Raw genomic sequence first — 21,058 nt, 5'->3', positions numbered from 1 at the left:
ACGCAGACACACACTTTGTATTTTGTACGGAGGCCAGGAAGGTATGGCATGGCTGATCCTAGCGTGGAATGGCTCCTCCCTTCCTTCCTGGGGAGCACACAGCTACCTCCAGAGGAAGTGCTAGCCTAGCACTGGCTAAGAAGCAGGAAAGAGGAAGGGAAAGATAGAAAGTAATGAGAAAGAGACAGAGACAGGAAGAGACGAAGAGGAAGGGAAAGCAGCAGCCTGTTTGGGGGACCCCTTCCCTACTTACCCATAAAAACTTGCATGCCTTTACAAACAAACAAACAAACAAAATCCTAGCAATTCAGAGAGTTAAATCTATTATCAGTGCCCCTTGCTAAGTGGCAAGGCCAAGTCCAGACCTCTCGGCCTGGCCCTGGGTAAGCTGTCCCCCACTGTCCCAGGAGTTGGATGCCCTTCCCCTGGTTCAGGCCTTCCATTACCTTACCTCTACGTGAGTCATTTCCCTCCATCACATCTGCTACCTTCTCAGGGTTTAGAAACTGCGGTCAGGAGCCCGGTTGGCCAGCTAGAGGAAAATCAAGGTCTTGCACAGGTCTGTAAACTCCTAAAGAGCAGCTGTACGATGGTACAAGTCCACACTGTGTAAACTACATATTGAATTCTGGTTTAATATTCTTCTATGGTCCCTAGGACCTTCATCCAGAGTGTAGGCACGTACATGTATGACACATACAAGCAGATTCCCATTGAGACCAGAAGAGGACGCTGGATTCCCCTGGTAAAGGAGGTTGTAAGCCTCATGAAATGGGTGCTGGGAACCGAATCCAGAATCTGTAAGAAGTCAGGTGCTCTTAAGGACTCGGCTGTCTCTCCAGCCCCGCTCCCCCCAATCACACCCCCTCCAGGGCCTTCAGAATCCAGTCTAGACTCTGGCTCTCTTCTCATAGCTCCCCAGTTTTCTCCTCTGGGTCATGCAGGCCTCTTGTCATAGCATTGTTACAGGCAAGGACCAGGGTCCCAGAGTCAACTGATGGGCTTTTTTTTGGCTCTTGTGCCCCACAACAAAGAATTGGACCAGGAACACATGGGTAGTGGTAGAAATAGAGGTCGTTTACTGGGAGAGAGAGCTCTTCCAGGCAAGGCAGCAGTTCAGGGAGCTATGAAAGGTTAGAGGCTTGGTGGTGCCAGTCGTTCTGGTGTGGATCTGTATGGATTGCTTACACAGGCCTCACCTATCCTCAGCTCGTATACCATGCATGCTCTGTCTCTTGCTTATAGCCCTTGCTAATGGGGAGGAGGCTCTAGTCTTTTTCCGTGTCACTGATTTTTTTTTTTTTTACTAGTATGAGTGTGTGTCAGAGACAGAGGTCATTTTCTGGTGTTGCTCTTACCTGAGACATCTCTATCTTGTGTGTGTGTGTGTGTGTGTGTGTGTGTTTTGTTTGTTTTGTTTTGTCTTTGCTAGTCTCTCAGTGGCAGGGAACTTGAGATGGGTAGGCTGGCTGGCCAGTCCATCCCAGGCATTCTCGTGTACATCTCCAGGCCTGCCTGTCTTTACAGTAGGCTTGGGGACTTGAACTCACGTCCTCATGGTTGGAAAGCAAGAGCTTTACTAATTTGAGCCATCCCCCAGGGGATGGGTCTTAAGGCCAGAGGGTCAAGGCACCCAGTGTGAATGCAGCCTGGATAGGAAGGAAGTGACGTGGCCTGTAACTTCTTTTCAAGTTGGTTCCATGGTGGGATAGGTGTTCGGAGGAGTGGTGTGAGCGCAGAGGCGAGAGATCATGCTCGGCTCTGCCTTTGTGCTTCCCTGCTGGCCTGACCTGCTCTTTCTTGACCTTGTTTATTAAGGGTCCTTTTCTCCCAAGGCTTCTCTGCCTACCCTTCAGCCTTCCTCCTCCAGAGCAGTACTGGCCTGCCATTCCCCCATGGAGGCGGGGGCTGAATGCCCCGACATAGCTGCAGCTGCTGCACAGTAGGATCCCGGAATCTTGTGTTATTCTGAGTCTTGAAGCAGATAGAACTTTCTTTCCTTACCCTGTTGTTTGGATGGGTGCCAGGCTGCAGCTGAGCTGTGGGCTGGTGTGAACATCGGATCTCCAGGCAGGGACCTGAATGTGACTTGTGGATTTAGGGAGCGAGGGTTGAGTAGGAGGCCAGTGGGGTCCTGACCATGGAGGATGACGGGGCTGGGAAGCCTGGATTGGGCTGGGTCCAGCCTTACCCGGAACTGCATGGCAGGCTGGCCTGGGGTCATAGTCCCAGCTTCCTGGAGAGAGATCCTAGCCAGTGAGATCCTGCTAGTTTTATTATAATAAAAAGATATTCTTGGTGAAGGCAGTGCCTGCACAGAGGCACACGCTGGTGGTGCCTGTGAGGTGTGGGGAAGCCTCCAGCTTGGCAAGTCAGAGCAGCAGCCGAATTTGGAGATGCCAGGGCCACACACGGACTGAGATTGGGTCTCTCTAGAGCCCTGAGGGGGGAGAGCCCCACCCTACACCTGCAGTCAGAGATCTCCCAGCCCTGCCCTCTTCCCTGTGACCTCAGGCCTGGAAGCCTCGCTGGTGGGACCCTCCCTTCCACTTAGAGTAGCTGGTTCACAACTCCGGTGGCTTGGATCCTGTCTGCACCCTGCCATGTGCCCAATTCCTGTTTCCACCTACCTGTGGCCTCGTACATACTCCCTGGGGCTCCAGCCTGCTGGTCTCACATTGGGCCTAGGAGTTGGGAGTGGCCCCCACCCTGTCAGTCTGGTTTGGGAGATGATGTGGCTGACAGCCGGCTATGCTGTAAAAGAGAATCTCTGTGATAGTTCCTTTTGCACTGAGCTACTGGAGACCGGGGGAGGGGAATTAGATTGGAGGCCATTGTCAACACCTGTCTCTAGGGATGGAGGGAGAAGGACAAGAGGAATTGGGTCCAGGGATGGCTCCATCCCAGGACCTCAAATTTTGCCCAGCTGTGCAGTAGTATGCTACTGAGATGCTAGACAAAACACTGACTGGTGTAACAGCAGTGTGATTGTTATGGAGATAACAAACTGATTTAAAAAAAAAAAAATTGGATTTGAGTCTGAAGGAAAGAAGGCATGTGTGGTACTGTAAGCCAGGTCAGAAGCCTGTAAGTCCTTAGCAATAAGGCCTAGGAAGCAAACCTGGTTCTTTGCACATTCTGGGAAGGACAAGGCAGCTGGTGACCAAGGTAGGACCTTTCCTTGTAGCCAGCGCAGAACTGCTACCGGGAAGGTCCAGCCGCTTCCTCAAGAAAACCTTTACAACTGACTGAGGTCCCTTGGGCCAGAGTGTCAGAAGTGAGGCTTGTCCTGGGTCTGCACTTCTCCAAGCCCTGTAGCCTCTGTCTCCACCCACTGTGAGTGAGGACCTGGGTCTTGTTCTGTGGTTTGCATTTTGCTCCTTACAGGCACAGGGAGGCCTTGCTTGTCCCTGACTCTGAAGCACCATCCTTCGTATGCGTTTCCCTGGAGAGAAATGCTTTAATAGTTTAAAACCTCTCGGTTGGTTGGTTGGTTTGCTTGTTTTTTTGTTTTGTTTTTAAGACAGGGTCTCTTCACATAGTCATGGCTATCCTGGAAATTACTATATAGACCAGGCTGGCCCTTAGTTCCCAGAGATCTGCCTCTCAAGTGCTGAGATTAAAGATGTGTGCCACCATGCCCAGCAAGGTCCTTGCTTTTTAATTGATAAAGTCACTTTATTATCCATCACAAGAACTACTGTGTGCCCCAGAACACAGTAGGTGCTCCGCAGATGTGAAGTTTCTGTACTAAGCACTTTCTATAGTGAAGTCTTACTTTACTATGTGAGTTAGGATTAAGGGAAGGTAAGCATTTATTATTATTATTATTATTATTATTATTATTAATTAATTTTTTTTACTTATTCACTTTTTAGATCCTTCTCATTGCCCACCTCTCCCCACAATCCTTCCCTCATACACCTCTCCCTTTCTACTCTGATTGGATGTTCCCACCCCCACTGGTTATCTCCCCAACCCTGGAACTTCAAGTCTCTGCAAAGCTAGGCGCTCCCTCTCCCACTGAGGTCAGACAAGGCAGCCCAGCTAGAAGAACATATCTCACCTGCAGGCAACAGCTTTTGGGATAGCCACCATTCCAATTGTTAGGACCCACATGAAGACTTTATGTAAGCTGGTTTCCCCTTGTTAACCTAGTGTCAACAGCACTGCCCACAACAGACATTACCAGTTGAATACTGCATCTTCTGTGGTAGACATTATAAGGTGATGATTACATCAACTTGTATAAGGTCTAGCATAATAGTTTGATGCTGCCCTCAACCCAGCACTCCTCAGAGGGTTGTCAGTGGGTCACAGAAGCTGAGACCTGCTGGCTGTTCTGTTCTTGTTAGAACTAAGTCTTGAGGTGATACTAGGAGGAGAAAAGGGTGCTTTCTGAGTGCCCTGAGAACATTCCTGGGCTTAGTTACACTCTGTGTCAGGCATCAAATGTTGACTCAGACTGTGCCCAGGAGAACAGAAAGAGTAACAGATATATAAGCAGGGCAGAGGAGCCATCATTTTAGGGGTCATAGGAACAAGCCAGAAACCCTAGCCTAGCCCAGCATCCTAGCCCAGCATCCTAGCCTAGCATCCCAACAGAGGAACCAACATGACCACTCACAAACAGTAACAAGCTCAAGCTTAGGATGATATGGGACAGGTTCTCAGAGCGCACCGTGGTACTCTGATGGCCTTTGGTCCTTGCTGCTCAGCTTGTTCTCAGAGGAAGGAGCCTTGGTCTGTTCCTGGCATCTTTGCAGCCTACTCCCCTGCTGAGGACTGTCCTAAGGAGTCTGTTTTCTCTTCCCAGGGCAGAGGCCAGCCTTGTTTTCCCTTCCAGCTTCAGAAATACACAACGCTGCCGTAGCCCATCAGCCCGTGTAGATCTGGCAGGCGGGTGACACAGTGCATCCTTGTTTGCTTGCAGATGTAGCTTCATAGTGTGGTCCAGTCCGCTGCTGGAAGGGGTACCAGGGAGAGACTGTGGCCCTCTGGGCATCAAGCCCCTGGAGAGGAAGGGGACCTGACAATGGGGGTAGGGTGGGAGGTTGGGACCTAGAAAGAGTCTATCTTATAAAATGCTGCTATACTGTGTTGTGTTCTCAGGATCTAACTGGGGAGAGTGAGGCTGATCCATTGCCAGAGGGGCCTCAGTAGAACTCTGCTATCCAGTCCTTGACAGTCTCTCTTGGGGCTATGGGGACTCTGCCTGCCCGGCTTGAGAGAAAGACTCTGCCCCTCTGCTTTACAGACGGGGAAACTGAGACTTGGCCTTCGTCCAAATGCATGCTCCATCTCTGGTGTCCACAGTCACTGTCCTTCCTGTAATGGTGTCACCTGCTTGCTTGGGCTCCTGGGACTGTGAATTAGGTCCCTTGGTGTAGGGTTCTGAGTATGAGACAGTGGGGGCTGCAATGCTTTCTGGAGTCTGAGCCAGAAGTCCTACCCGAAGCCCTTAGGAAGAAGGAAGCCTTTCTGATACTCATCTCAGAAAGGAGGCCTACCCATCATGCCCTTGGGGCCCAACCCCTGCCCAGCCAGTCAGTGAATTAGGGTTAATACCACTTTTCCTAACACCAGCTCTCTAGCTCAGGGGCTTTGCAAATCCAGGAGCTTTTGTACTTGGAGAAAGAAATTCAAGGGGCTAGAAAAGGGGCAGGTGCGTTGCCTTGGGGCTGATTTTTGTGTGATGTGGCTGTGACCTGCTGCAATGGGTCATTTTGTAACCTTCAGGTTTCTGGGGAAAGCTTGAACTGAGGGGTCCAGAAGCCAGGCTGGCCAGGGCGGGCTGTAGAAGTGACACCCGAGGAAGTCACAGGCTGCTTATGCTTCTGGAATGTCTGTCTTCCCCAGAGCCCTGCTTGCTCTGACACAACCTTGGGACTGTGCGATTATTTCTGACCTGCTCGCTATGCCGCATTGCTAGCCCCCTTCCACTCCGGCAATGTTCATGGTTTATACCATTTGATATTTAAATCAAGTAGGGATGGGCATGCATGCACAAAGCCCTAGGGTGGATCCCCAGCACCGCACAGATGAGGCGTGGTGCTGCAGTTGGGAGGTGAAGGAAGGAGGGTCAGAAGTTCAAGGTCATCCTGGGTTGCATAGTGACTTCCAGGCCAACCTAAGCTACATGAGTCTTTAAGAAAGAAACCTGCAGAGGAGATGTCCTGCTGATGAGATGGCTCATTAGATAAAAGCACTTGCCACCAAGCTTGATGATCTGAGTTCAATTCCTGGAGCCTATAATGGTCAGAGAGAACTGACCCCATACGTTGTCCTCAGACTTCCACAAATGTGCATGTGTGTGCACATACACTAAATAAATTTATGTAAAAAAGTCTGCAATCAAGGCAGAGTAGGTTTTTACTAGCTCTTGCGTGTATATGTGCCTATCTGATCTGTGTGTGTCTTAGCACATGCTTTGTGGGTGCATGAGTGCATGTGCGTGTAACTCCTTCTGACAACATATATGTGATAGGTGTATGCAGTAGCACTGTTGGTCTTAAATGAGACCATGAGTGCATGAACATGTATGTATGTATGGCTGTGTGTGCGCACACACAGATACCTTCATACACAGATAGTGCAGCATATGTTCCATATGCTGTGCGCATGCATTCCCATGGGCTCATGCATGTAAGTCGGGGCAGGCATGGCATGCTGCCTGGCTGAGATCAGAAGGGATGCGAGTGTGCCAGGGCCTGTGGTGGCTGTGTTGGCTAGAAGGCCAGCTCCTGCCTCCTTCCTGGAGGTTGATTTCACCCCAGGAAGTGCTCATGCGTGTGACTCACTCAGCAGCCAGGTGGTGGTGGGTCTCCAGGAGTCCAGGCTTCAGGGTGAGTTCTTCATCCTGAGTATCAGTGTGCTCATGCCAGTCCCGGAAGGCTCCTTACCCTGGCCTGTGCTGTGCATGGTCCCTGTAATACCTGGTGTGATTATCATTCACCGGCATGCCGTAAATGATGGAATGGAAAGTGTGGCTCACGAAAGACCCCACTTTCCATCAAGTGCAGCAGCTGCACAGGCATCATGCTTGTGATACGGTCACATTTGGGCTTTCTCACTGCAGGCCAAGTGCAGGGTGGGAGGCGCAGCGTCTCCCTGAGTAGGAAGGCACCGTGAGCAGAGCTGGTGGTATTCAATGCCATGGAGGATGGTGATAGCAGGTTGATAATACTGTGATCTATCACCCTGTTCATTCGTAGAGGAGACACCATTTCCTGTTCTCTCCTTCAGCCATGAGGGTCCTGAGTATCAAACTCAGGTCCTCGGGCTTCATGGTGAAGGCTTTCCCCACAGACTCACTTTTTTTTTTCTAGCTCTAGTGAAATAGAAAAGAAAGTCTTGTTTTAAGTGTTGCTTAGAAATTACTTGGAGACCGACAACAGCGAGCGATAGACACTTCCCTCACCGTCCTGTGCATGCTCGCAGGACAGAACCCTTGAAAAGCTTTCTCATTCTGATCTGTGTGAAACAGGATCTTTACAGATGCCCCAGGCTGACTATGAATGCTTGGACCTCTTAACTTCCAGGCATTGGTTCCATGCCTGGGTTTATAGACATGTTCTGCTAAGTCCTGCACTAATGGAGTGTCTTTAAAATGCAGAGAGCTGGGGAGATAGATGTACTTATGGAGTATCTTTAAAATGCGGGGAGCTGGGGAGATGGCTTAGTTGACAAACTGCTTGCCACACAAATGTAAGGGCCTCGGTTTGGATTCCCAGCATCACATAAGGAGCCAGGCTCCAGCACACCTCTATAATCTGAAACCAGGTAGGGGATCCCTGGGGCTTACTCACCAACTCCCAGTTTATCCAAATCTGTGAGCTCCAGGTTCACCGAGAGACCCTATTTCAAAGTCATCATCTTTATCAAACCATAGAGTGACTGAAGGCATCAATATTGACATATGGCCTCCACATGCACTGCCCTCCCCCAACACCGGTGAATACACACCAACACGTGCACAGTGTTTTCTTTGCACGTTTTGTGGGTTCTCCAGTCATATGTCTGGATGAAAGATCTCATGGAAAAGCCCCAGAGGGCCTGAGGCCTGGGTAAAATCTCTAATGGAAAGGGGCTCTTCCCCAGGGCAGGCCCAGGCTCCCCTTGGTGTAGCAGATTCCTGTGGAATGTGCGGGCACTTCCAGAGCTGTAAAAGAAAGGGGGGGGTGACTCTCCTCCCCTGGAGTGTCCTGTGGCTCTCAGACCCTTCTTTGAAGAAGCTTTTGTGTTGCCTGTGGGAATCAACCCACATAGACACTCACTCACCCAGCCAGTACCTGTGAAGCCATGCACAGACCCCTCCCTGCTGTCCCCAGGTGGTGGGGGATGGGGTCGCACAAGGAGGCAGTGCAGTGGTGACCCGGCTGTCCCCAGGAGTGGATGTATCTGCTTGGGACCCAGGGTGCTTGGTGTTTACCCAGAAATTGAGCTAATCCCGCTAATTCCTGTGAATTATGAAGCCTCTTGGCTCTGTCTCCTGCCTTCCTTTCCTGTGGCAGAGGTAAGGGGAGGGTACATGGTGGCACTGACTTGCACAGTGGTGAGGGGTGCACCCTGAATCTCTGGTGCTTCTGTGTGCAGCCCAGAATCTGCTGCCACAGCCTGAGCGCTGAAGCCCCTGACAACCCTGCGCTCAAGCCCTCACGATGCTTTTCATTGGGTGGCTGTTCCCCCCAGGGCTTCTAGGTGGCATGTCAGCAGACTACCGAACTGGACGCCTTGCTCTGCCGCCTCTGTGGGAAGTGGCCTCTGGCAGCTCATTCCCAGAGGAATCCTGAGGCTACTCCCCAGTGAATTGGGGGTTACCAGGTTGCTGCCACTTGTTAGGGTAGGACAGAGGGGGCTGAGCTGCCACTGCCAAGTCAGTACCTGGGAGTAAGGGAACAAAAGAGCTTCATCTCTCACCACTCTCTCTTCTACCCCCTCCTCCCTACTCTTCAGATCTCCAGACCCTTGTCAACAGGGCCTGGTCCTCTTGCCAGGAATATAAGGGATGCTCAGGGGGCCAGCCTCTCCCTCTGCTAGAGGCTTAAGTGGACCAGGACCCCTCAGGAGGAGCTGCAGATGATTCAGTGGTGTGAGAATGTTTGCTGCTCTGCTGCTCTTTCAGAGGAGTCCAGCCTCAGTCCTCAGAGTCCCAGCCGCTGTGGCTATGCGGGGTAGCCTGTAACTCCAGCTCCACGGGGTCTTATACCTCTGGCCTCTGAGGACACCTACACTCATTCTATGCAGACACCTGTGATATGCATAATTTAAAATATTTGAAGTAAAGAGCTAAAAAGGACCCAGCAGAATACAGGTCTCTCCTCTAGCCTCTGGGAGAGGGAGCAGGCCAGTTGCATTTATTTGTTTGTTTGTTTGTTGATAGGGTCTCTCTGTGTAGAGAGTACACCAATTACATCTATCCATCTATTTATCTATCTATCTATCATCTATCTATCTATCTATCTACCTACCTACCTACCTAGAGACAGGGCCTCTCTGTGTAGTCGCCCTGGACCTTAACTATGTAGAATGTGGCCTCAGATTCACAGAGACCAGCCTGCCTCTGCCTCCTGAGAGTTGGGGTTAAAGGCAGGTGCCACCATTCCAGATAATTCTACTGGTTAATCTTGATCAATAACCCAGTGGGATTTAGAATCACCTAGGAGACAATGGGCATAGCTGTGAGAACATGCTGATGTGAAGTGTCAGGTAGACTGATGTAGGGTTCCGACCGTGGACTGTCCAGAGCAGGGGGCTTCCTGGGGAAGGTGGCATCTTAATGGGGTTTTGCAGGCAAAGGTGAAGTGTGTTCTTGGAGAGGCATCACTGGCTGCTGGGCTGCTTGCTCCTGGTGCAGCAATGACAGTCACAGCCCTAATAAGGGCAGCTGATAGGGTGATGCCAGACTAAGGGACAGTGTAAGAAAAGGAGGCTTCAGCAGATGGCTGGTGACCATTCTGATTACAGAACCCCATAGTAACATTATTATTATTATTATTATTATTATTATTATTATTATTATATGCATGTGGCTTGCATGTAGTGACATGCATGTGCTGTCTGAGTCCCTGAAGTCAGTTCTCTCCTCCCACCTTTATACAGGGTTTCAAACTCAGGCTGTCACCCTGGTGCAGCAAGTGACAGATTTTAAAGATAGCTTAAACCAGGCCTAATGCTATACACTTATAATACAAGCACTGAGGAGGCAGAGATAGGAGGCTCAGGGGCTCAAGGTCATCCTTGGATACACGAGCTGTAGGCTAGCCTGGGCTGTGTGAGCCCAGATAGCAGCAGTTCTTGTGGTGACCCTCAACCATAAAATTGTTTTCATTGCTACTTCATAACTGTAATTTTGCTACTGTTGTGAATTGTAATGTCAATATGGTTTCAAATGGTCTTAGGTGACCCCATGAAAGCGTCCTTCCACCCCCAAAGGGGTCCAACAAACGATAACAGTTAGAGATATGAATATTGAATGAATGAATGAATGAATGAATGAACATCCATACGAGTCAGCCAATGATGGAAGGGCAGAGGCAAGGTGGTGTGGGGCCGTTTTGGAGAAGTCTGTTGTATTTCTGTTTTTTTCCTGGACTTCGGGCTCTCTGTTCCGGTTTCGTTTCTCCGGGTCAGGTGGTTCGCTGCACCTGGATGTTCTCATCAGTAAGAACTTGTTGCTGGTTTTTTGTTTGTTTTGTTTTGTTTTTAAAATTCAGGTTTAACAAAAATAAACAAACTAAAATGTTCAGCTGTTGTCCTTGTGGCCACTCAGCAAGCAGACCTGCTGCCGATGCTCAGGATGACTATGTCAAAATTATCCAGGCCTTCCCTTCTGGGGTCAGGAGACTGAGTGTGAACTGTGGTGCTGTAGGCCTGTGCGGTGTGAACCTGGGTTGGTATTTCCTGCATGGGTTCGGGTGCCCTGTCGTGGCTGAATGTCTTTGTCCTTTCCTCCAGGGTCTGCCACCAAAGAGTATGAGCCTCTGAGATGGAGACTTCGGCCCCAGCCCCTGCACTGGAGAAGAAAGAAGCCAAGAGTGGTCTCTTGGAGGACAGCAGCTTTCCCGACCCAGGGAAAAAGGCCTGTCCTCTGGCGGTGGCCGCGGCGGCCGCAGCTGTAGCTGCCCAAGGAGGTACACTTTCTGTTTTGCACGCCCAGAGAGCAGCAGGGGTGTTTTTCACGAGGTCATTAGGATTTAATGAGTGCGCTGGCCCCTGTCATCTAGGAGGCATGCTAGGTTTATAGAGGGCAGTGCCTCTGCCCTGGGAATCCCAGGCCCCAAGAAGGTGGCTTGCAGCTTTCTTTGGAGAGCTGGCTCTCCCAGTCTGGTGGCTGAGGCCTGAGCAGGGAGAGGAGGGAGGGAGGAGAGCCTTACTGGGCAGCTGCCTGGCCACCCTGGGGTGTGTTCAGCTGGCACCAGGGAGATGAATCCTGAGATCCTCTTGCCTCTCGCCCGCTGAGGACTATTTCAGAAAGTAATCGGCTGCCAGTGCCTGCTGGCTGTAATTAGAGGGTCAGGTATGGAATTTACTATCTTAGGTGGATTTCTGGCCAACTTAATTACAACAGAAGGGACTCCACGAGCCACAGTCTCTCATTTCACTGTCCCTAAGAGAGATGTTCTCCGGTTTCCACGGTCCTTGCCAGCATCCTAGTTGGGAAGTTTGGCGGGAAGGTGAGACCTCCCTTGTCACTGGGCTGTCCATCTGGAGGCCACACAACTATTCTGTCTCAGAGCAAAGAAACAGATTTATTTTCTATCCCTTTTCATTCAAATCCATTTAGTTGTGCTCTTATGCTTTCTTGCCCAGGCTGAATACCCGAGGGGCCGTGCACAAGGGAAGGGCTTAGTTTGTTTCTCTCCGCCCCTGAGCGAGGCTGTGCATATGGTCTGTGGACTGTGCTTGGAGTAGCATCAGGGGCCTGAACTCGTGACATTGGAGCCATCCCTGAGTTACACGGGTTGTTGACACTGCATTGATTTTCTTCTCTCCCCATGATTCTAAGTTGAAGATAATTATCAAGTCATAAGTGGGAGATGTGAGGTCAGCCTTGAGCACCTCTGGGGACAGGTTCTGAGTGTGTGGAGGCTGAATTCTTAGGTCTGGATAGAGGAGCCACAGCCTAATAGGTCATCCAGCCAGGGAGGTATAAATGGAGGCACAGCACAGTGGAGTGAATTCCTGGGCAGTGGTGGTCCTCAGATCCCCCCTGCCCCATTCTCTGAGACTGAGAGAGTTCCTAGGAGCTATCTCTCACCTGTCCTGAGAGATACGCCCTGATTTGGCCTTCCTCTCTCAAACAAGCAGAGCCATTCCCTGCCCTGTCACAACAACAGAGAGTAGACTTAGGCAGTAATTAGACAGTAATTAGGACATAATTGAGGGGAGAGGGGCCCTGTGGCATCAGACCCAGTTGTCACGGTTGAGGCCAGTGACAGCAAATGCTTGAGGGGTTCTCTGCTGGGAAAGGGGGCAAAGTGTGGAGCACAGTCACTGCAGAGGAGCACCATCCCCACCTGTGTGGAGCACAGCTACTGCAGAGGAGCACCATCCCCACACGTGTGGAGTACTGCAACTGCAGAGGAGTACCAGCTCCACATATTGCCCACTCCATGCCCTCTCAGGTGCCCTTCCTTAGGGAGCTTGGCTGATGAGGGCTTCACACATCGAACATTTGTCACATAAGCAAGTGGTTTATGGCCTGCGGAAGTCTCAGGTCAGGCACATGCACTCAGGATCCAGGGGGACCCAGGGATGTCTTCTTCCACTGAATTGTGCTGTACCAGCTCCCTGAACAGCTAGTCTGGAGTGGCTATGCCTGTGTTAAAGGGGATGCATGTGATCTGTCTCTACTGAAGATGGGCTAAAGGGGAGGGACAAGGAAGCCCAGTGGTGCAACCCAAAGGATATTGCTGGGACTGACTTCTGTTAGCTGCTTAAGATCTTAAAACCAAGTTGGCAAGACGCCTCTCCAGGTAAAGGTGCTTGCTGCTAACTCAGATTCCATCACTGGGACCCATGTGGTGGAAAGTAAGAACCAGCTCCTGCAGGTAGCCATCTGACTCTCATACATGCATGCATGTGTCCCCTTAAATAAGTCCCCTTAAAACTTAAGAAAATATTTTAAGACGCCACTCCTGCTGAAATGCTCTGTGACAGAGCAAAGATTCCAAGAAAAACACCTCTTGTGCTCAGAACCCCAGGAGCCAGGATGGCCCAGACCAGTGGTTCTCAATCTTTAGGTCATGGCCCTTTGCCGGGGGGTTGGAGCAGCGTTGAATGACCCTTTCACAGGGGTCACATATCAGATATCCTGCATGTCAGTTATTTACATTATGATTCATAACAGTAGCAAAATTACAGTTATGCGATAGCAATAAAAATAATTTTATGGTTGGGGTGGGTCACAGCATTGGGAAGGTGGGAAGCCACTGCTCTGTAGTGTCAGATATGGGCTAACACCCCAGGAGTGTGCTTATGTCAGGAGATGAATGTAAGAAGCAGGAGCCAGTCATTGGTAGCTGCTATGGGCTTCCTTGGGGTAAAGATGCCAGGATTCATCTCTGGGCCTTGCCAAGGTTCAGTGTGGGGGCCCAGCAGGAGGGTGGTATGGATATCTCCAAACATAAGCAGTGTAGGGAGACATATATGGTCAATAAAGAGTGCAGCCACAGAGGTTGGCTGCTGGGAGCCAGCCACATTTGCTTAGCCTCAGAGACGTTCTGCTCATGCCACTCTCAGCTTGCAACCATATGTGCGTATCTGTCGTGAGAATGCATGGGACACAGAGGCCTGGCGGATGGAAAATGCTGCAGGTGGGGGTGGTGCTGTAGCCCATATGTGGGCTGAAGAAGTGTGTGCTATGTGTCTGTTAGGGTCTCATATACATGATGAGCTGCAGGTGTATGTGGTGCCACAGGTGTGTGTTGGACTGTGGGTGTATGTAGGGCATTGCAGGAAGATGCTAGACTGAAAGTGTGTGTGTGTGTGTGTGTGTGTGTGTGTGTGTGTGCTCACAACAGGTGCATGCTTAGCTGCAGGTGCATGCCGGGCTACAGGTGTCTGACTATTAGTGTGTGGGCTAGGCTGCAGGTGTAGGTATGTAGCTGCAGATGCATGCTAGGCTTCAGGTTAGAGGCCTGCAGGTGCAGTACATCCAGGGAGACCTAGACTAATCACTGAAGGCCCCCTTTGCAGAGTTGTTCCTAGATGTCCTGATGTGGGACAGCTAGGGCAGGAGAGTTGCAGAGCTGATTCCCAGAGCTGGACATTCAGACAATTGCTTATTCCTTCAGAGTATGAGACATGGTTCACATGGTCTATGCCAGGACCAGCAGCCATCTGGCAGGAAGGGGTGGTTTACATGGACCTAGGATATCCTGCCTTATACACATCTGTGGAGGGCTGGGGTAATGAGTCTTGCCTGCTCATGGCAGGGGGCACAATGACAAGATATGGGCAGTTATGACCAAAGGCATCCAGTCAATGACTGTGTTGCTGGATGAATCTTGGATTCTGGATGATGTCACACGTGCCAGGCTCTAAATTCAATCTCATTATCAGAAAAAAAAAAAATCCGTACATGCTCAGAACACTCAACTCTCCAAATATTTTGTGTCTTCGGTAAATTATATCTGCAAGGCAGAGAGCCCTCAGGTACAGAGAGCTGAACTCCGTTTGCTTTAGATTGCTTGGGTATGACTAGAGCCATAATTTTGTCCCTACTATAATCTGAGTGTCAGGCTTGGAAAGGCCTCCCATGTGTCCATCCCCATGTCTCATCATCCTCCTCTGCCCCAAGGCTGGCAGCTCCTGATCTCTGGCAGAGGGCTGGATGTATAAGGAGTCCACAAGGCTGACGACTGAGGTTCCTAAAGTATGTGTCAGAGCACCCTCTCGGGGCTGGGGAGAAGGCTCCGTTGGTAAAATGCACGAGCCTGAAAATCTGAGTTCCATCCCGTGTGAAAAAGCTGGGTGTCCTGGTGCCTGCTTGTAATCCCATAGCTAGAGGTGGCACAGCTGGAGCCCTGGAGCTTGATGCCAGCCAGGGTCATCAGTGAGCTCCAGGTAAGAGACCATGTCTCATGAGAATAATCGAGGAAGCACCTGGGAATAGCCTCTGACACTGGCTTTTCACCTCTGAGTGTGTACACACACACACACACACACACACACACACACACACACACACACACACGATGGGGAAGGAGAGAGGGGGGAGAGAGGGAGAGAGAGGCATGCGTGCAGGTACACACACAAACATTTCCAGACCGGGCAGAGCAGGGCCTGGTGGGTCAGGCAAGCTGAGGAAGCCTGGCTTCAGGATCAAGCAGGAGGCTTCCAAAAGCAGAAGCCTGGGTGGCTCTTTCACAGCCTCTTCGGCTGTTGAGCTAACACTCTGGAGGCCATAAATCTTTAAAAATACATTTTGGCCCAGGGTCCCCCCACCCTCTAATTTTTAAAATGGTGTAATTTGCAAAGCAATTTAAGTCAGATGTTTCTCGTTGCTTTCCACTGAGTCTGTCCAAATGCTGTTGTATTTTCCTGTCTGCCACGGGTTCTTTTCCAAAATTATTTCTGAACTGCCTCGTGTGCTTCCATGGGGACCGGACCATTCTAGAAGCCTTGGGGACAGCCTTGAAGCTTAGAGCTGGGGGTGAGTCTCATGGGCTGGAATCAAGCACCCAGTCCCGTTTCAGGACCCAGAGGTCCAATGCCCAACTCTTGACAGTGATGTTCTCTCTGTGAGGCAAAGCCAGGTGGCTAGTCGTTGTGGTAACATCAGCACCCCCTTAAGAACTGGAAGTGAATGGAACCGTTAGCCTCTTGCATGCTAAGTTATCAGTCTACACTGAGCATTTCTAAGGCCCTGGAAGTGCTAATTCTTGGGTCCCACTCCAGACTTAAAATCAGGAGTTTAAGGCTCAGTTTAAACAAAGCATCCGGAGAACTCTGATACAATGTTTCTTTTCCCTCCTTGTATCCTTGTCTGTTTCCCTCAGGTTGATAGTCTCCCTCCGTCTCTCCCTCTCCCTCCTCTCCCCTCCCCCTCCCCTCCCTTTCTCTTTCTCATTCTGTCTCTTGTTCTTCCTCCCTCCTCTCTTCCCCTTTCCTGTCTATCTTCCTTTTTCCTTTCCCTTTTCCCTCTCTTCTCCCTCCCATTGAGCCTGGAACCCAAGGGCTCTTGTTTTAGGCTTGCCTAGTGTCATGGAACCACACCCCAGCCCAGAGACTCTCTTCTGTCTGTGCCTCTTACACTCTGGCTTCATGGGGGAAAGAGGACTCCTTTCTTTGTGCTAGGCAGTAGCTGTTCCCAAGCAGCTGCCAGTGACTCTCATCTGTCCCATGGTGCTTCATTGGCACTAGCAACAGTGCGCAGACAGTGGAGTTAGACTGCCTGAACTAGTAGTTTATGTCCCTTTGACCTCAGGAAGTCTGTGCCTCAGTTTTCTCATCTGTGAAATGGATGTAATAATGGGTAGATGTTCTGTAGTGCTGTTGAATGCTGAGTTAGATGTGGGGCATGCTTAGCACAGAGGGGCACAGTTTGTATGGGGCACAAGGGGTGTCTTTTCTGTGTTTTTTTTATTACCATTCTTGTTAGAGTTCTTTCCTCAATGTGATGAGTCAGCCTGACCTAGACAATGTCCCTTCCATTGGTCACTCTTGCCTACAGCCCCCTGCCCCGCAGAGGCACAGCAGCTTCTACAGGAAGCCTTGCTTTCTGACATTCTTATTCTCCAGGGCAGCCTGGACGGGCCCCTGTCCTGAATTGCTGGGCTGTCCTAAGCAGGCCCCTTGCCTCTGACTCAGTCATTGACCCTGTACACTGAACAGTGCAGCCAGACCAAGGTCGCCCGAGATTGAAAGCAGGGCTGGAATCAAGGGTCCGGGCTTCATTATCGCTTCCAATAGACCTTTCTAGTTTCTCGGTGTGGTTGCCCAAAAGGGAGAGCAGCGGGGGGGTAGCTGACTACTTCCTAACCTGCCAGAAGTCCTGGATTCTGATCCCAGCACTGCAGAAACCCAACCTGGTAGCCCATGCGTGTAAACCCAGCACTCCAGGGGTGGAGTCAGGACAGTGGAAAGTTCAAAATCACAGCCGGTTTGAGGCCAGCCTGGGCTACGTGAGACTTGAGAGGAGCAGGCTAGCTTCCTATGGCCAGGCCAGCCTACCATGACTCCTTACTGAATGGCTCTCTGTTCTGATGTTCCTGAAGATTCTGTGCTACCTTCCCATAGTAACCCCCTTGTCTTGTTCACTGGCCTGGTTGGCTTTCTGGAAAGCATCTTTGAGACAGTTTGGCTTGGAATATGTGGATACATCTCCTCTGTGTTGGAATGCTGTATAATACCAGGAGACCTCCCCTCTAGTGTCTGTGTGTCTGTGTGTCTGTGTGTGTGTGCGTGTGTGTGTGTGTGTGTGTGTGTCTGTCTGTCTGTCTGTCTGTCTGTTTCTCTATCTATGGTCTGTAGTCCAGGCTGGCCTCAAACATGATTATGTAACTGAGGATAGCCTTGAACTTCTAATCTTCCTACCTACCTCCCTAGTACCTGGATTACAGGAGTGTGCCTACTTAATGCTTGGCTCTTGTGGTGCTAGGGACAGAACCAAAGTTTGATGCAAATTAGATAAGCACTCTATCCCCAGCCCACCAGGAAGAATATTTAAGCCACTTGGATGTACAGCCTCTCTCTGCATCTGCAGTGCTTCCATTTTACTACCTTGCCATAGTCAGGGACTATGTGAGACATCCTTCCACCTGCCTACTGCTCAGGGTCCCTCTGTCTGTCCTCTGTCTTTACACCTTCCCCTTGCCTCTTGGGTGCCTACTGTCCTTACAGCATCTTATCATTACCGTCCACCCCTGTCACCACACAACAGCCATTCCATCAGCAATTGTCTGCCGAGCAATCCCATCATTTCAGGTGTGTGCCAAGAGGGCTGTAGTGGACAGCTTCTCCTGCTGGCCTGAGCTTCCAGGCTATGGCACTCAGTTGATGCTGGTCCTGTCCTGCGGTATCCTACATCCCTCGGCCCCCAGGCCTTGTGGACAGCAGGGAACTTGCGGAACATCCAGCCTTCCCTCCTTACCTGCCTTTCTCCGTGGGGCCACACACAGGCTGGGGTGCACTCAGGTGTGACTAAGTGGGCAATTATTCTTACTTAAGTGATGTTCAGGATTGCTGCTGAAACTGCACAGAGGCTGGTTTTATGGTCCAGCCACATGGAACAGCTTGTTCCCATCAGACTTCCCAGGGAGTGTAGTGCTTCTGTCCCCAGCGGCTTGGCTTGCCATGAAACCGGAGATAGTACCCTCCCTCACCTCCGGCACACACACAGACACACAGACACACACACACACACAGAGGGCTATTTTGAATGGGTTCTGAACGTTCTGGAGTATTGGGGTACCCGATATGGGGAAGAGGTGATGGAGGTTCTTCACTGTCCAAAGCGGTGTCCGTTGGTTAGGACAAGGCTGGTTTGGGGTCAGTTAGGCGGGGTCTCAAACAGACAGCCCCAAACCCTATGGATGATATGATTTATCCTATCCACACCTATCCATGAGCTTCATTAATTCATTTAGGAAACACAGCCAGTGTTAGTTACTACACTCACTGCTCTGCCAAAGTTTCTGACCAAAGCAACTTAAAGTAGGAAGAGTATTATGGCTTGAGAGGCTCCTGCTACGTTTTCTTCGCTGGGCCTTGACTATGCTGAGTGGACACACATCCATCACCCTTCCGTCCTTGCTTCCCTCCTTCTTTCCTTCCTCCCTTCCACCCCCATTCTCTCTCTTCTGTCCTCCCTCCTCCTCCCCCCTTTTATCTTAGTGTTTCTGTTTCTGTGATAAAATGCTGTGATGCAGAGAGAACCAAGATACTTGCTACTTCCTAACCTTAGTGTAAACACACAACTGTTTGCTGGCTGAGTCACAGCATGCTCGCTGTCTTAGGTCTCTCTGCTGTGGTAAATGACCACAGACATCACACAGCTCATAATCTATCACTGAGGGAAGTCAGGGCAGGAACTCGAGGCAGGACTCTGCAGGCAGGAACTGTCGCAGAAGCCGTGGAGAAATGTGGCTTACTGGCTTTCCCTGTGGCTTTCTCAGCCTGCTTTCTTATACCTCCCAGGACCATGTGTCTAGGAGGGACACCACCCACAGTGAGCTGAGCTCTCCCATAAATGAAAGTGCTGTCCAGCCCTGTCTATGGAGCAGTGGTTCTCAACCTTCCCAATGCTGTGACCCTGTAATACAGCTCCTCATGTTGTGGTGACCCCCGAACCATACAATTATTTTCGTTGCTACTTCAAAATGGTAATTTAGCTAATGTTGGGAACTGTAATGCAAACACATGTGTTTTCTGATAGTCTTAAGTGAAACGTGTGAAAGGTCCTTTGACAACCCCTCCAAGGGGTCTCAACTGACAGGCTGAGAACTGCTGCTCTAGAGCGTGTTCTCTATTAAGATACTCTCTTCTCAGATAGGTCTATGTTTGTTTCAAGGTGACAAAAGCCAGCCAGCGCAATTGACTCCTTATCAGCTTGACATATAAAATGTCACGTATTAAACCACAACCTTTTCTTTTCTGCTTAATCCCAAGATCTCATTATTAATACCACAATATACACCATAACTTTTAAAGTACCACAATTTAAAAAAAAGATAATTTAAAAGCCCAAGTTTTCTTTAAAAATTAAACATCTCTTTAGAAGATCTCTCCACTGCAAATTAAAAAATAAGTTATATACTTTCTAACTCCACGAGGGAAGAACCCCCAGGCGCAGTTACATTTAAATCAGAGCAAAACCGAAGTCTAACTGTGTGAAGCTCTGCATCTGAGTTCTGGGACCCACGATCTCCTGGACTCCGAAGGCCTTGAGCAGTTCCACCTCTCTGGCTCTGCCATCCACAGCACACATAACACATCTCACAGGCTTAGGCCGCTCCACTCCACAGCTGCTGCAGTCTTTGGTGGTTATCCCGTGGTACCCTCATCTCCAAGATGCTAGCTAGGTCCTCTGGAACTCTAGACCTGCCACAATGTGCCAAGCCTTAACTCCTCTCCATGTCCCCTTCAATCCTGGGGTTTATCAACTTCGCCCAAGGTGGTCCATTCGTTGATGGCCTCTCCTGGCCTCTCCCAGGGCCAAGACTCAGCTGCTCTCCATAACACCTTAGTGCTTTCAAAACCTGAGAACCCCGTAGAAGCACACTGTAGAGGATTTGGCCTGAATGACTCTGGTCTCTTCATAATCACAGCTGACGCTTCAGCCCTAGCTGACCAGTATTTTTGCAGCAGAGCAAAGTTTTAATTTTAGTGGTTCTTTAATTTTAGTGGATCCTTTGTTAATCACAGCTGATTCTTGAGCCCCAGTTGACCAGAAACACAGATTATTAATTCAAAATATCAAAATAATAATCCAAAAAGAGTCTTTGAGGGACTATCAGACCTCCTCCTGGACCATCACAAGCCCAATCTCCATTGCCTCCTGCTTTCAGCTTTATTATGTGTCCCCCACAGTTCATTAAGCTCTGAACATCCAAAGCCTTTTCTGCCCCAAGGATCTCCCACAATCCTCCCCAAAACAACATGGCATCAGGCATGTCTCAGCATATCCCAGGAACCTGGTACCAATTCTGCTTTAGGATTTCTGTTACTGTGATAAAACACCATGGCTGAGGGATGTCAGGGGAGGGACCTTCAGGCAGGAAGGAGCTGATGCAGAAGGAGGAACGCTGCCTACTGGCTTGCTCAGCCTGCTTTCTTCCACCATCTGTGCAGGACTGTTACCACTCCCTGTGGGCTGGGCCCTCCCATAGCAATCATTAATCAAGAAAAGGACAAACAGACTTGCCTACAGTCCAATCTTATGAAGGCATTTTCCAAATAAAGATACACTCTTCCAGACCTGGCATAGTGGTGTATGCCTTTCATCCTAGCACTTGAGGCAGAGGCAGAGAGGCAGAGAGGCAGAGAGGCAGAGAGGCAGAGAGGCAGAGAGGCAGAGAGGCAGAGAGGCAGAGAGGCAGAGAGGCAGAGAGGC

The 21,058-nt window shown here is 50.2% G+C and overlaps 1 protein-coding gene across 1 annotated transcript in view; it reads left to right on the top strand.

Moving 5' to 3' along the window:
* Positions 1–21,058, top strand: part of Gli2 (GLI family zinc finger 2) — a 223,421-nt gene that overhangs the window by 40,364 nt on the left and 161,999 nt on the right. The window contains exon 2 of the mRNA XM_021197700.1: positions 10,957–11,132. Coding sequence (XP_021053359.1) covers positions 10,988–11,132 — 145 coding nt within the window. The 5' untranslated portion in view covers positions 10,957–10,987. The remainder of the gene's footprint in view (positions 1–10,956; positions 11,133–21,058) is intronic.

This window comes from Mus pahari, chromosome 5, assembly GCF_900095145.1.
Source record: "Mus pahari chromosome 5, PAHARI_EIJ_v1.1, whole genome shotgun sequence".
Lineage (NCBI taxonomy): Eukaryota > Metazoa > Chordata > Mammalia > Rodentia > Muridae > Mus > Mus pahari.
This window is presented reverse-complemented; position numbering and strand designations above follow the sequence as displayed.